At 47.8% G+C, this 14,205-nt stretch overlaps 2 protein-coding genes and 1 non-coding gene across 7 annotated transcripts; 1 reads left to right on the top strand and 2 right to left on the bottom strand.

Annotated features, from left to right (window-relative positions):
• The first annotated feature begins 860 nt into the window (after positions 1-860).
• On the top strand, positions 861-11,309 carry Dnase1l1 (deoxyribonuclease 1 like 1). Of its 5 annotated transcripts, none has more exons than XM_008829586.3 (8): positions 861-1,010; positions 7,309-7,608; positions 7,938-8,026; positions 8,104-8,190; positions 9,125-9,225; positions 9,368-9,480; positions 9,563-9,811; positions 9,905-11,309. In XM_008829586.3, exons 2-8 carry the CDS (start codon positions 7,459-7,461, stop codon positions 10,025-10,027), a joined length of 912 nt encoding a protein of 303 aa, XP_008827808.1. In that variant the 5' UTR covers positions 861-1,010; positions 7,309-7,458; the 3' UTR covers positions 10,028-11,309. The 5 variants fall into 5 exon arrangements, with proteins under 5 accessions (XP_008827808.1, XP_017652762.1, XP_017652761.1 ...); XM_017797273.2 differs by having other exon boundaries at positions 881-1,036; positions 7,329-7,608; XM_017797272.2 differs by having other exon boundaries at positions 881-1,036.
• A 218-nt stretch (positions 11,310-11,527) lies between these two features.
• Positions 11,528-13,871, bottom strand: Rpl10 (ribosomal protein L10). The gene is made up of 7 exons (XM_017797271.2): positions 13,818-13,871; positions 13,669-13,708; positions 12,938-12,996; positions 12,746-12,853; positions 12,414-12,552; positions 11,827-11,989; positions 11,528-11,750 (listed from the first exon to the last, which is right to left on the bottom strand). The coding sequence occupies exons 2-7, from the start codon at positions 13,689-13,691 to the stop codon at positions 11,598-11,600; spliced, it is 645 nt and encodes a 214-aa protein (XP_017652760.1). The 5' UTR covers positions 13,692-13,708; positions 13,818-13,871; the 3' UTR covers positions 11,528-11,597.
• On the bottom strand, positions 12,038-12,172 carry LOC115069691. The gene has a single exon (XR_003848933.1). It is a non-coding gene; the product is annotated as a small nucleolar RNA SNORA70 (small nucleolar RNA).
• Positions 13,872-14,205: the final 334 nt, after the last annotated feature.

Genomic DNA, 14,205 nt, shown 5'->3' with positions numbered 1-14,205 from the left:
TTGAGACAGGGTCTCCCTGTAACCCCAGCTGGCCTGGAACTCGCTATGTAGGACCAGGCTGGCCTCGGACTCACAGAGATCCGCCTGACTGTGCCTCCCGAGTGCTGGGCCCAAAGGCATGTGCCACTACGCCCAGCATGAGCCGGGCATGGTGGTGCATGCCTGTGGGCCCAGCACTCGGGAGGCAGAGGCAGGCAGATCTCTGTGAGTCCGAGGCCAGTCTGGTCTCCATAGCGAATCCAGGCCAGCCAGCTAGGGCTACAGGGAGCCAAAAAAAAGACAAAAAAAAATGTTTTAATCATAATTTTATTGATTGTGGTATTTTTTTCCATTGAGCTGAGGAAGAAGGGTGTATCTCTATCATAGAGTTCTTGCCAAGTAGTCGTATGGCACCAAAAATAACAACTTCAATTTCTGGGCTGCCACTCTACAGCAGAATCCAGTAGGGACCTGAGAGGATCTGGTCGAGGACCCAGACTTACATTTGCTTTGGGCTTCCCGAGCACTCACATCCGCATACCCAATTTAGGAGTGCAGAGCCACACTGGAGCCCAGAGCCTGGGTACCCGGTGAGAGATCTCTTGTCCTTAGGAGTGCCTGGTGTCCTAATGTCGCTGCCTGGTTCCTTGGTATGGGCAGACGACATGGGAACTGGCGGGCAAAGCTCCCTAGGTCCAGGTAACTGCTCACTGAGGGACAGCTGCTGCTCTCTGGGGGCAAGGCCAGCCACACCCGTAGAGATGCAGCCAACTCCCCCAAGGAGCGCCCAACACAGGCAGGAAGGGTGCGCCTGGTGGGGGTGGGCGGTGCGTGGCCAGTTCCCAGGCCGGCACCGCCTCCCTGGCTTCAGGGTGGAGCCAGGCCCTGGGGCTGGGCCGGGAAGTTTGAGTACTTAGCCGCCCCAGGAGGGTGGGTCTGGAAGTGGGCTTCCTCTTTTTCCTGGTCCCGTCCCTACCCCAGCCGGCGCTGCGATTCTGTGGAGTGTCCCAATCGGTTAAAGGCTGAAGCAGGTATGGAGAAAAGCAAGTCTACCCAGGTATGAAAATCCTGCGGATGCAGGGAAAAGGGGGAGATTGCTCTCTGCCTGGGAAGGAGGTTCAGAGGGAAGAGGACCTTCAGGGCCAGGACCAAGACTGGTGTGCAAACGGATGGGCGGTGAGCTGTGACCACAATACTTGCTCTTTCTGGTTCTTCTTACCCAGAGTCTTAGGGGCAGCTCTGGTCCCAGTCCCCAAACGTGGCCAGGCCAGCCCAGAGCTGGACAAATGCTCACATATATCCCAGAATAGGCACCAGGGCAAGGAGACCAAAATTAGCATGAGTGACAGAACAGGTGGCTGGGAAAAACAAGTATCAGGGCTGGCTAGGAGGAAGACCCTGTGACAGAAACATTCAGAGGGGGGAAACAAGGAAGAGGGAGTAAGAAAGAAAGAAGGAGAGGAGAAACTGACAGGGTGACCAAGAAAAAACATACAGATGGAAACAGAGGGCCTCGCCTCACAATGTGACATGAACAGAGAGCACAGTACAGGGCTGAGCCAAAAAGATAGGGCAAGGCAGAGGTGAGCCTGAGACAGATAAACCCAAGCCAGATGTTCACAGAGGGGCTCCATAACAAGATATACAAGAAAAGGATTGTCAAAGGTACATCATGGGCAGAGACCTCATACACACTGCTGTCGGAGTGATGTGGCCATATCTAGGATCATTTTCACTGCTGGGACTTTATTTTAAAAATGTTTCTTGCCAGGGCTATAGAGTTGGCTCAGCGGTTAAGAGCACTGCATGTTCTTGCAGAAGACCTGGATTTGAATCCCAGCACCCACATGGCAGCTAACAACTGTCTGTAACTCCAGTTCCAGAGGATCCAACACTCTCTTCTGACCTCCATGGACACTGCAGGACATGGGTGCACCTACATACATGCAGGCAATATACACATAAAATATAAATAAAAAATAGAATATTAAAAAAAAATGTCTCCTGCCAGACAAGGGGTACATGCCTTTAATCCAAGCACTAAGGAGGCAGAGGCAGGTGGCGCTCTGTGAGATCAAGCAGCCTGGTCTAAATAGTGAATTTCAGGCGAGCTGGGGCTGCAGGGGGAGACCCTCCTTCAAAAAGACAAAAAGAAAGAGCAAGCAATTCAACTTAAAATCTCTTTGGGGGCTGGAAAAATGGCTCAGTGGTTAGGAGCACTGGCTGCTCTTGCAGAGGATCCGGGTTTGGTTCCCAGCACCCACATGGCAGCTAATGATCAACCATGACTCCGGTTCCATGGGGATCTGACGCCCTTTTCTGACCTCCTCGTGCATTGTATGACACGGGTGCACCTACCTGAATGCAGGCAATACACTCATACACATGAAATAAAAATTAATGATAAATAAAATATTTTTTAAAAATGTATGAAGTCAGGCATAGTGGCTTACACATATAATTCCAGCATTAGGAGGCTGAAGCAGGTTCATCCGGGAAAGTTGAGGCCAACCTGGGGCTACATAGTGAGTTCCTGGCCAGCCTTGGTTACAAAGTAAAACCCTGCAAAAAAAAAAGAAAGAAAGAAAGAAAAAGAAAAGTACATAAATGTCACAATTCACAAGTAGAAAGAGAGAGATGAGCTAGTGAAATGGCTCGGCGGTAAAGGCACTTGTTGTCAAGTGTGTCAGTTTAAATTCAATCCCTGGAACTCACATGGTGGAAAGAAAGAACATACTCCCCAAAGTGGTCCTCTGACCTCCACATGGGCATACACACACACACACACACACACACACACACACACACACACCACACAAAAAAATAAGTAAATAAATTTTTATTAAAAAGAGAGATGCGGGGCTGGAGAGATGGCTCAAAGGTTAAGAGCACTGACTGCTCTTGCAGAGGACCCAGGTTTGATTCCCAGTACCCATATGGCAGCTATGAACTGACCTTAACTCCAGTTCCAGGGGAATCCGAAGCCCTCTTCTGACCTCTGCGGCATTGCATGACACGGGTGCACTCACATACATGCAGGCAATACACTCATACACATAATATAAAAATAATAAATAAAATTTACAAAAAAGAGAGATGCATGAAAGGTTCATACATTAGTTGCTAATATGGAGGAGACAAACTCGACCTTCTTGAATCTAGGTCTCTCTGCATCTGCCTTAATCAGAGTCTAGATGGAAAATGTTATGCATCAGTTTAAAAGAATGAGGTTGAACTGTTGTGCACTGTTAGCTGAAGTGTAAAATGGCACAACAGCTATGGAAAACAGTTTGGTGTTCCTTAAAAAAATTATAGAACTATTATATAATTCAGAAGGTCTGCTTCTGAGTACATAGCCCAAACCATCAAAAGCAGAAAACTGAGATGCTTGTATAACAGCATTATTCAAAATGGCTCATCTGGAGCTATGACTCATTTGGTAGAGTGCTTGCCAATTTATGAAAGTTACATAGCATAGCCTTCCCTACATGGCCAAGTTAAGAGGCCCTGGGTTCCATCTCCAACACCAAATAAACCAAACATGGTGGTGCACCATGAGAGACAGGAGAATCAGAAGTTCAAGGTAATCCTCAGCTACAAATTGAATTCAAGACCAGCCTCAAAAAACAAAACAAAACAAAACAAAAAACAGACCTGGGCTTGGTGGTGCACGCCTTTAATCCCAGCACTTGGGAGGCAGAGACAGGTGGATCTCTGTGAGATCCAGTCCAAAGAGTTCCAGGCCAAGAAAGACAAAACAACAGCAACAAACAACTATGGGCTAGGACTGTAGCTCAGTGGTAGAACACTCTCTTAGCATGTACAAAGCACCATCTTCAGTCCCCAGTACTGCACACAAAAAAGTCAAAATAGCTAAGTGGTAGATGTACCCAAATGTCTTTTGATGGAGCAACTGATAAAGTATTTCTGAGCATATAATGGAATATTAGTCATTCCTAAGAAGAGGGGCTGTAGAGATAGCTCAGTGGTTAAGAGCATTTACTGCTCTTGCAGAGATCCTGAGTTCGGTCCCAGCACCCATGTCAGGTGGCTTACAACTGCCTGTAATTCCAGCACCAGAGGGATCTGACACCTCTGGCTCCTGAGAGCACCTTCAATCACATGCACATACACACACCACACACACACACACACACACACACACACACACACACAAATTAAAAATTTAAATAGGGTAGGTGTACCTTTGTTCCCAGCACTCAAGACACAGAGGTAGGTGGATCTCTGTGAGTTTGAGGGCTATCCTGGACTACATAGCTAGTTTCAGGCCAGCCAGTGCTACAAGGTGAGACCCTGTCTTGTCTCAAAAAAAAATAGAAGAGAATTTCTGGACCAAGATGACTCAGCAGGCAGCAGAGTAAAGGTGCTTGCTGTAGGCCAGGCATGGTGGCACAGCACTAGGGAGGCAGAGGCAGGTGGATCTCTGAGTTCAAGGCCAGCCTGGTGTACATAGTTTCAGGCCAGCTGGGGCTACAGGGAGACCCTCTGTCAAAAAGACCAAAAAAAAAAAAAGGTGCTTGCTGGAAAAGCCTGGCAACCTGAGTTCAATCCCAAAAACATATATAAAGGTAGAATGAAAAAACTAAAACTAACTTCACAAAGTTTTCCTCTGATCTGCACATATGTACTGTGGCACACACTTCCACCACATACAATAATATTTTTTTGTTTTGTTCTTTTTAAGACAGGGTCTCCCTGTAGCCCCAGCTGTCCTGGAACTCACTATGTAGACCAGGCTGGCCTTGATCTCACAGAGATTCACCTGCCTCTGCCTCCCAAGTGCTGGGATTAAAGGCGTGTGCCACCACACCCAGCCACACAATAATAATTTTTTAAAATATTTTATTATTTTTATTTTGTGTGTATATTGCATGTGTGTAAGTGTATCCGTGTCCTGCAAAGCTCACAGAGGTCAAAAGAGGGCGTGGGATTCCCCTGGAACTGGAGTTAGGGATGGTTGTTAGATGCCGTGTGGGAATTAAACCCAGGTCCTCTGCAAGAGCAGCCAGTGTTCTCCTTTTTGTTGTTGTTGGTTTTGGGGGGGGGTCTTTTTGAAACAAGCTCTCCCTGTAGCCCCAGCTGCCCTAGAACTCACTATGTAGACTGGGCTGGCCTTGATCTCACAGAGATCTGCCTGCCTCTGTCTCCCAACTGCTGGGACTACACATGTGCTCCAGCACACCCGGTGCAGCCACTACTCTTAACCGTTGAGCTATCTCTCCAGCCCCTGATTATTTAAAAATTAAAACAGTGGCTGGAGAGATCTCAGTGGTTAAGAGTGTGTACTGCCCTTGTAGAGGACCCAAGTTTGGTCTTCAGCACCCATGTTGGGCAGCTCACAGCTACCTGTAACTCCAGCTCCAGAGAGATTCAACATCTTCTTCTGGTCTCTGTAGGAACTTGGACATGCACATACCTACACACACATATACCCACATAATTAAAAATAAAATTAAATCTTTTTTAAAAATTAAAAGGTGCTGAAGATGGTTCAGTGGGTAAAAGCACTTGCTGCTCTTGGAGAGGACCCAGGTTCAGTTCCCATCACCTACATGGCAGCTCACAACCACCTGTAACTCCAATCCGGAAGATCCAACACCCTCTTCTGGCCTCTATGGGCACCAGACATGCTTATACATACATACATATATATATATATATGTATATATATATAATTTTTATTTTTTCTGTATGAGTGTAAGAACAGCCAGTCAGCCAGTGCTCTTAACCACTGAACCACCTCTCCAGTCGTGTGTGTCCACTCCACCCCCTGTGCTTCTTTTTTGAAACAGGATATCACTGTGTAACTCAGGCTGGCCTGCAGTTCCCTATGTAACTCAGGTTGACCTCAAACTTGTGATCTTGACTTCAATTCCCAGATGCTGGGATTATAGGAGTGTGCCACCACAGCCAGTCTTGGTTTTGTTTTATAAGAGACAGGGTCTCAGCTGGGTGTGGTGTTACATGCCTTTTAGTCCCAGCACTGCAAAGCAGAGGCAGGTACATCTCTGTGAGTTCAATACCAGCCTGGTCTACATAGTGAATTCCAGGCCAGCTGGGGCTACAAAGAGACCCAGTCTAAAAAAAAAAAAAAAAGTCAGGGTCTCATGGCTGGGGATGCAGCTCAATGGTAGAGCTTCTCTAGCAGGTAATACCCTGAATTCAATCCTCAGCATTGCAAAGGGCAGAGGCAGGGAATGTTTGGTGATGCACATCTATAGTCCCAGTGCTTGGGAGGTGGCGGCAAGAAGATCATAGTTAGGTTCAAGGTCATCTTCAGCTGCATAGCCAAGTTTGAGGCCAGCCTGGGATACATGAGTCTCTGTTTCAAAAAAAAAGTAAGACATTCAGAAAAGAATGAATCAGCCAGTCATGGTAGTGCATGCTGTAATCACAGCACACAGGAGGCCAAGACAGGAAGATTATCCCAAATTTGAGACCAGCCTGTGCTACAGAGCAAGATAATGTTTCAGAAACCCAGACAGAGGGGCTAGGAGGATGGATTAGTTGGTAAAATGCTTGCTGCACAAGCATGATGACCTGAGTTTGCTCCCTAGCACCCACAAAAAAGGCCAGGCATGAGTGGTATGCTGTTGTAATCCCAGCAGTAGAGAGCAGAGGCAGGCAGATCCCTGGGGCTCACTAGCTGGACAGCCAGCCTAGTGGGTGCTAGCAAAAGACTGTCTCAAAAAACAAGATGGATGACTACTGAGGAATGACACCTAAGACTGACCTCTGTCCTCCACATGCATGCACACACACATAACGCATGTGCACCTACATACTCCCCACATATAAACACAAATACACACACACAAACACACACATACACACAAAAATACCCTCTAAAAAGACAGGCACACAGACTGTTGTAGAGGCTAACCCTACTTGAACTCCAGGCCTCCGTCTTTGCAAAGAAGTTACATTTAATGGGAACAAAATTACAATTTGGGAAGCTGAAAAAACTCTGGAGGTGGAAGGTGGCAATAGTTGCACAACATTGTCTTGTGCCTACTGTGATGGACTGCCCTTAAAAGGTTGAGATGGATGGAGCTGGAGAGATGGCTCAGCCATTAAGAGCACTGACTGCTCTTGCAGAGGACCCAGGTTCGATTCCCAGCACCCACATGGTAGCTACGAGCCGTCCTTAACTCCAATTCCAGGGGAATCCCATGCCCTCTTCTGACCTCTGCTGCATTGCATGACATGGGTGCACTCACATACATGCAGGCAATACACTCTTACACATAAGATAATAAATATATTTTTTAAAAAGGTTGAGATTTTATGGGGTTTGTATCTTACCAGGCCTTCAACATCATGTGCAGGCATTGAAACATGTCCCAGGAAGAATGCAGGAAATCTTGAGGGTCAGCAACTGAGTGAGCACCAACTAGCCAAGACCAGTTTCAATAGTGGTGCCCTGTGCACAGCCTGGAATCCTCTGCAGGATCCCTGATGCCACACATGGCTGTTCGTGGGCTCTTGGCACTCCTGTTCATTCTCCTGGCTGCTGGGGCAGAGGCCTTCCGCATCTGTGCCTTCAATGCTCAGAGGCTGACACTTGCTAAGGTGGCCACAGAACAAGTGATGGACACCTTAGTTCAGGTAAGTTAATTGTTGCTGAAATCTGTGTCCCTAAGGACCTTGACCCAAAGCCCCCAGCTCTGCCTGACCAGGGATATGTGCCAGAGAGGAGGGGACATCTAGAATGTGCATGCACAGAGGTGGAGAATATTTTTTAATTATCACTTCATTTAACTATTGATTTCTTCCTCTATAAAATGGGCAAGGTATGTGGGATGCTGCTTTCTATTTTCCTGGGGTTCCTCTAGTCCCACCATTGGCTATGGCCACCTCAGTGCCAGTTCTTATATATGCCAACTCCTCCCATGGTGACAGCTCCGAGCAGGGCTGGCATCTTTCATTCCATGCAGATCCTGGCCCGCTGTGATATCATGGTGCTTCAGGAGGTGGTGGATTCTTCCCAGAAAACTGTCTCCCTCCTGCTTCGAGAACTCAAAAGGTAAAGTAGGTTCTGTCGGTCTGAGTTCTATCCAGAGCCTCAGGACCTCTGACTCTGAATTCCCCTTTTCCTTGCAGATTTGATAGTTCCAACTACTACAGCTCCCTAAACAGCTCTCTGCTGGGGCGCAACACCTACAAGGAGAAGTATGTGTACATCTACCGGTGAGCACATGGGTTGAACTCAATTTTCATAGAAAGAGTTCTAGCTAGGCGTGTAGGTATGAAGACCCAGCTATTCAGGAGACTAAATAAGGTAGGAAAATTGCTTGAGCCTATAAATTTAAGACTATGAAAATGGATCTCAAAAATACCCCACAAAATTGCAGGGTGTAGTGTGTAGTAGCACACGCTTTTGATTCCAGCACTCGGGAGGCAGAGGCCACCCTGGTGTACATAGCAAGTTCCAGGCAAGCCAGTGTTACATACTGAGACCTAAACCTTTCTCAAAAAAAACAAAAAAAAAAAAAAAAAAAAAACAAAAAAAAAAAAAAAAGAAAAGAAACAACAAAAACCCTACAAAAGAGCTGGAGGTCTAGCTCTGTGGTGGGGTACAGAGCTAGGCCGCAGCAGCAGACTGTTCATATGCTTTTTGGTGAGTGTGGGTCCCTGGGTTAGATCTCCAGCACTAAAAGAAACAAAAAGATGGGGGAGGGGTTGGAATATGATCAAAATATATTGTATGAAATTCTCAAAGAATTGATAAAAGTATTTTTAAAAAAGAAGGGGGCTGGAGAGACAGCTCAGCAGTTGAGTACTGACTGTTCTTGCAGAGGACCTGGGTTCAATTCCCAGCACCCACATGGCAGTTACGAACCATTCTTAACTCCAGTTCCAGGGGAATCCAAAACCCTCTTCTGATCTCCTCAGCATTGCACGACATGGATGCACTCACATACATGCAGGCAATACACTCATACACATAAAATAAAAATAATAAAAAGAACATCCTAGAAGTTCTAGAAAAAAAAGTTGTGCCCATGTGAAATGGGTCCAAGCAGGAACCAAGAGGTTTCCTTCCTTAGCACCAGCACTGCTGTTGGTACATACAAGCCAGATTCAGTGAATAGAGACTGTTTCCCAACTTTGGTCCTCCCAGATCTGACAAGACACAGGTCCTGAATTCGTACCAGTATGATGACACAGATGACCTCTTTGCCCGTGAACCATTTGTGGCCCAGTTCACTTTGCCTAGTAAAAGTAAGAGGGGAAGAAAGGGGGACCTAGTTCACAGGAGCAGGAGAGGGGATGTGGTTGGCTCTACTGGGGGTTGGTTCCTAGAGGAAGCAGTGGGGGAGAAGGGCTGGGAATAGTGGCAACCCCAGCTCCCTCTGCTTTGCAGTCCTTCCTAGCGTGGTGCTGGTCCCACTGCACACCACTCCCAAAGATGTAGAGAAGGAGCTGAATGCTCTATACGATGTGTTTCTGGATGTGTCCCAGCGCTGGCAGAATGAGGTAAGGGTGACAGCTTGCACAGGAGGGAGGGGGTGGATGGGACAGCCCAATAGTCAGGCCTAACTATGTCTTCCATTTTTAGAATGTGATCCTGCTTGGAGATTTCAACGCTGACTGTGCATCACTGACCAAAAAGCGTCTGAACAGCCTGCTGCTGCGGATTAAACCAGGCTTCCACTGGGTGATTCCTGACGGGGAAGATACTACAGTGCGGATCAGCACCAACTGCACCTATGACCGCATTGTGGTGCATGGACAGGGCTGTCAGAGCCTACTGCAAGCTGCAGCAACCTTCAACTTCCCCAGGAACTTTCAGCTGACTGAGGAAGAGGTAGAGAAGCTGGGCTAACACAAGGGCTAAGGACAGAATTGGGGTGGGCAGTGTTCCAAGGTCTGGACATTTCATCTTGATATCCCTCCCTAGGCCCTGAGCATCAGTGACCATTATCCTGTAGAGGTGGAGCTGAGCCAGGCAGCTCACTGCATCCAGCTCTTCTCCCTGACCGCCCAACTGCTGCTGTCACTCCTGCTCTCCCAGCTGGACTGAGTGGCCTGACACCTCACTGTGCCTGCTGGCCATGGACATGAACAGGAGATTGCCTTTTGGACTCATGGACTCCACTGGAGCTGAAGCAAGCAAGTCCTGAGGATCTTACTACCTTGCCATTTGCTTTTGCTTTTTGTTTTTTTGAGACAGGGTCTCCCTGTAGCCCCAGCTGTCCTGGAACTATGTAGACCAGGCTGGCCTTGAACTCACAGAGATCCGCCTGCCTCTGCCTCCCAAGTGCTGGGATTAAAGGCCTGCGCCACCATGCCTGGCTGCTTTTTGCTCTTATGTGGGGTTTGTACTGTTTAGTATTCAAGAGGACAAAGGCTGGGGTATAGCTCAATGGCAGTGCTCTTGCCTAGACTATCTAAGGCTCTGAGTTAGATTCCCAGTAGGGCGAGGGGTAACACAGGAGCCCTGAAGCTGAACCTTTGCCACCCCACCAGAAGTAGAGACAAAGCAGGCTCCAGGGCCAGGAGTAGGCACAGAAGCACATAAGCTACACTCAGGAAAAGTCACACCCATCAGAAGACAGAAAGAAAACTGACAGTGAAAACCCAGGTATCCAAAAACAGCATTCTAATTTTTTTTTGGTCTTTTTGAGACAGGGTCTCTGTAGCCCCAGCTGTCCTGTAACTCACTTTGTAGACCAGGCTGGCCTTGAACTCACAGAGATCCGCCTGCCTCTGCCTCCCAAGTGCTGGGATTAAAGGCGTGCGCCACCACGCCCAGCTTAAAACAGCATTCTATTAAGACTAATATAACACAGCTAGGCATGACAATACCTGCCTTTAATCCCAGCAAGGCTAGCCAGGGCTACAGTGAGACCCTGCTGCAAGAAAAAAAAATCGGAAAATCAAAACTTCACACCAAATAAAGCACTCAAGAAAATGTGAATTTGATGGGCATGGTGGCATAGGCCTTTAGTCCCAGCACTTGGGAGGCAGAGGCAGGCGGATCTCTGAGTTCTAGGCCAGCCGGAGCTACAGGGAAACCCTGTCTCAAAGACCAAAAAGGTGAATTCATTGTAAACCCTTGCACCATTACCCTACAAGCAGCTCTAGCAGGAGGTACACCTGTCCCAGAGCACTGCCACCCCGTTACCTGGCTTTGCCTCAGGTTTCGGATCCAAGTGATTCTATTTCTCCCCAAATAATGGGGTACAAAACCCGTCTATGGGCTAGCTTTAGGCCAGTTCCACCTCCACAGAGTTCTCCCACCACTAGAGGCTGTGCCACGGATGTTGTGTTTAAAATACTTCAATAAAGCTACCAATCTTGGATCATTTCTATGCTCAGTTGACCAGCTTGGCCCCATAACCTTATGATCTTAGTTTGCTGGGTGTGGTAGTGCAAACCTTTCACCTTTAATCCCAGCAGAATGAAGTAGGTCTTTGGAGGACAGCTTGTCTCCAAGAGTTAGGGAGTTCTAGGCCAGTCGGGGTTATATACTGAGACCCTGCCTCAAAAATAATAAAAATTAGATACAAAGACACAGGAAGACTGCATGTGAGAGTTTATTAGGGAACACATGACTTGGTGGGGCACAGGACTCGGTGCAGAGGGAATCCTCAGGAGTGGAGGGCCCGCCACTTGTCCAAGGGACCACGATTGGGAATATATTTGACCCCACAGCCATCAGGGATGAGGCGCTTCTCAGCTACCATGTCTTCAAATTCATCTGCATTAAACTTGGTGAAGCCCCACTTCTTTGAGATGTGAATCTAGAGAGAGATGAAAAAGAAACTGAGTTAAGACCACTGCAAGGACGCACAAAGGGGCTTAATAATAAAAATTTACCTTCTGGCGGCCAGGGAACTTGAACTTGGCTCTACGAAGGGCTTCAATCACATGTTCCTTATTTTGTAACTTGGTGCGGATGGACATGATGACCTGGCCAATGTGAACCCTGGCCACTGTACCCTGAGGCTTCCCAAAGGCACCCCGCATACCTGTCTGAAGCCTAGATTGGGGACAGCATTGAGATCAGAGACATGGATACCCACCAAAAAACTGTCTCCAAGGTCCCTTAGAGCAGCCCATACATGAAACAGGCTGCATACACTACCAAGGAGGTTGCTGTTTGCAGCCATTGCACACCTGGCCCCTACAAGGAAAGGAACCTGGTCGGCTTAATTGGCTGCACAACACCCACGCCCCCCCACCGGCAAATAAAGTGGGAGGAGCTAGTAGTTTTCCCAGAGCCCTAACTATGTGCTTGCTGACAATTGGTTATGATCACACGAGCAATCTTATTTATGCTCACTAGGTCTTCCCTCTACTTGGGGACCAGAGGCTGCTAAGCCTTATTCTGTGATGTTTTACTTATATCTGAGACTCATTTCTAGCCTAAATGTTTTGGGAATGGGTGAAAGCCTCCAGCTCACCTGTCTGCCCCAGCACAGGACAACATCTTGTTGATTCGGATGACATGGAAAGGGTGGAGCCTCACTCGAATATGAAAGCCATCTTTGCCACAGCTCTTCACCATGTATTTGTTGGCACAAATACGAGCTGCCTCCAAGGCTGAGTAAAAAGGCAGTAGAATAAGACAGGATAGTGCAGAAGCACAACAGCCCTCTGCAACTGGGGGTGTCACATGTTACTGGGGTAAACAGTGTATAAAGGTCCATGTCCATTCTAGGGTCAGTACTGCCAGCCAGGCAAAGACAGAATAGGTTTCAACTCTAACTCTTGTTATTAACAAAGGCAGTCTCACCTTCGGAGGAGAGCTGCTCATACTCATCTGACACCATGTGGCCACAAAGTGGAAATTCATCAACTTTGGCCTTCTTCCTTCCCAAATCAAAGATGCGGATCTTGGCATCTGAAAGAAACATGGAGTAAGCATGTGGGCAGCAGGGACTGACTCAGTACGAGCAGTTCAGTTTGAGAACTCTGCCCTACTTACCAGGAACACCCCGACAGAAGCGAGACTTAGGGTACGGCTTGTTCTTACAATAACGGTAACTGGGGGAGGAAGACAGATGTGATGAGGGTGGCGCCTTAACACAGTAAGCTCTCTGAAAAGTCGCCACAACAGGACAAATCCAACTTGGAATTAAATTGGTCTCCGTTAAGAGACTCTAATGCAACTCATTCAAAACAGATGGCCACACACAAAGCAAAACCCAAACACTGTTATCCCGCCGTCCCCACAGGAGGGAGAGGCAGCACAATCTAATACTTCAAACCTCCCAAGACTTCAGAGCATGTGACATATCCGTCTCAGAGCCACATGAAGATATGGCGCTCCCTTCAGGACACAGGGTTATGGTGCCTGCTACTGTCTGGACTGCCCTTGGTGTCTGATAAGACCACAAGGCCCGGAAATGACAAAGATTGCACACAAAGGCACCAAGGAGGCATTAGATGCCTTGTGATATGGTTTCTTCACAGGACGGAGAGTTGGAAGCATAAAGATGTTGCTTCTAACTCTACAGAAGTGCTTCACCTACAGTCCCGGGTCGATCCACGCACAACCCCAACAAAACAAATCACTCAGTAAAGTATTAAGGAAAACTTTGGGTCAGTTTCCAACGTCTGGGTGACCGCGGGACCGGAGGTTCCACCCGAAGAATGTCTTTTAGGAGAAAGCAATTATCTATCTTCCTTCGAAAATGGCATGGACTAAGCACTCACCACCGGGCGGGGCGGCGACCCATGATAGAATCTTCGGTGGCTGTAACGAAATAGTCAAAGTCAGATAACGAATTCAGAATAGGTTTCAAAGTCCGAGCAAAGAGTACCCAGATCGGACACTAAAGCCGCGAGCAACTAAACACACTCACCGCACCCGAGGAAAAGAGGTGCTCCAACGCCTGCGCATGCCTTATATAGGCGGCCTATCTTCACGCATAGGAACCATAGAGTTCCCGCCGGGGGCGGGGTGATGGTGGTGGTGGTTGAGGTAGACGGTCTAGTCGACGCGGAGATCATAGATGCAGAGGCGCATTAGGCGTGTGTGCCCGGCAGGCACTACACATGCGCAGAATGGAGAGGTAATGAACACCGGAATTCTGGGTAGTGTGCTGGCGAATGGCATTTAGACACATAGGCAAGACAAGCCAGCTTCCGTCTGGCCATATTGGGCAGAGAGCCACTGACAGGCATTACTATAAGGAATGGCTAATACAGTCTAAGTTGAAAAAAGGAGAGTTTTTCTGTGTGGCACCAAGC

The sequence above is a fragment of the Nannospalax galili genome, unplaced genomic scaffold (genome assembly GCF_000622305.1).
Source record: "Nannospalax galili isolate Female #2095 unplaced genomic scaffold, S.galili_v1.0 scaffold513, whole genome shotgun sequence".
NCBI classification, from domain to species: Eukaryota; Metazoa; Chordata; class Mammalia; order Rodentia; family Spalacidae; genus Nannospalax; species Nannospalax galili.
Note: the sequence above shows the minus strand (reverse complement) of the source record. Positions and strands in the feature narration are given on the sequence as shown.

Bases quoted from the DNA above. Each gene is read 5' to 3' on its own strand.
- Dnase1l1 (XM_008829586.3), top strand. From the start codon at position 7,459: ATGCCACACATGGCTGTTCGTGGGCTCTTGGCACTCCTGTTCATTCTC. The intron at 8,027-8,103 runs GTAAAGTAGGTT...TTTTCCTTGCAG, and splicing joins CTGCTTCGAGAACTCAAAAG to ATTTGATAGTTCCAACTACT. The intron at 9,226-9,367 runs GTAAGAGGGGAA...TCTGCTTTGCAG, and splicing joins GTTCACTTTGCCTAGTAAAA to TCCTTCCTAGCGTGGTGCTG.
- Rpl10 (XM_017797271.2), bottom strand. From the start codon at position 13,691: ATGGGTCGCCGCCCCGCCCGGTG. The intron at 12,854-12,937 runs GTAAGTAGGGCA...TGTTTCTTTCAG, and splicing joins CTTCTGTCGGGGTGTTCCTG to ATGCCAAGATCCGCATCTTT. The intron at 12,553-12,745 runs GTGAGACTGCCT...CTTTTTACTCAG, and splicing joins TGAGCAGCTCTCCTCCGAAG to CCTTGGAGGCAGCTCGTATT.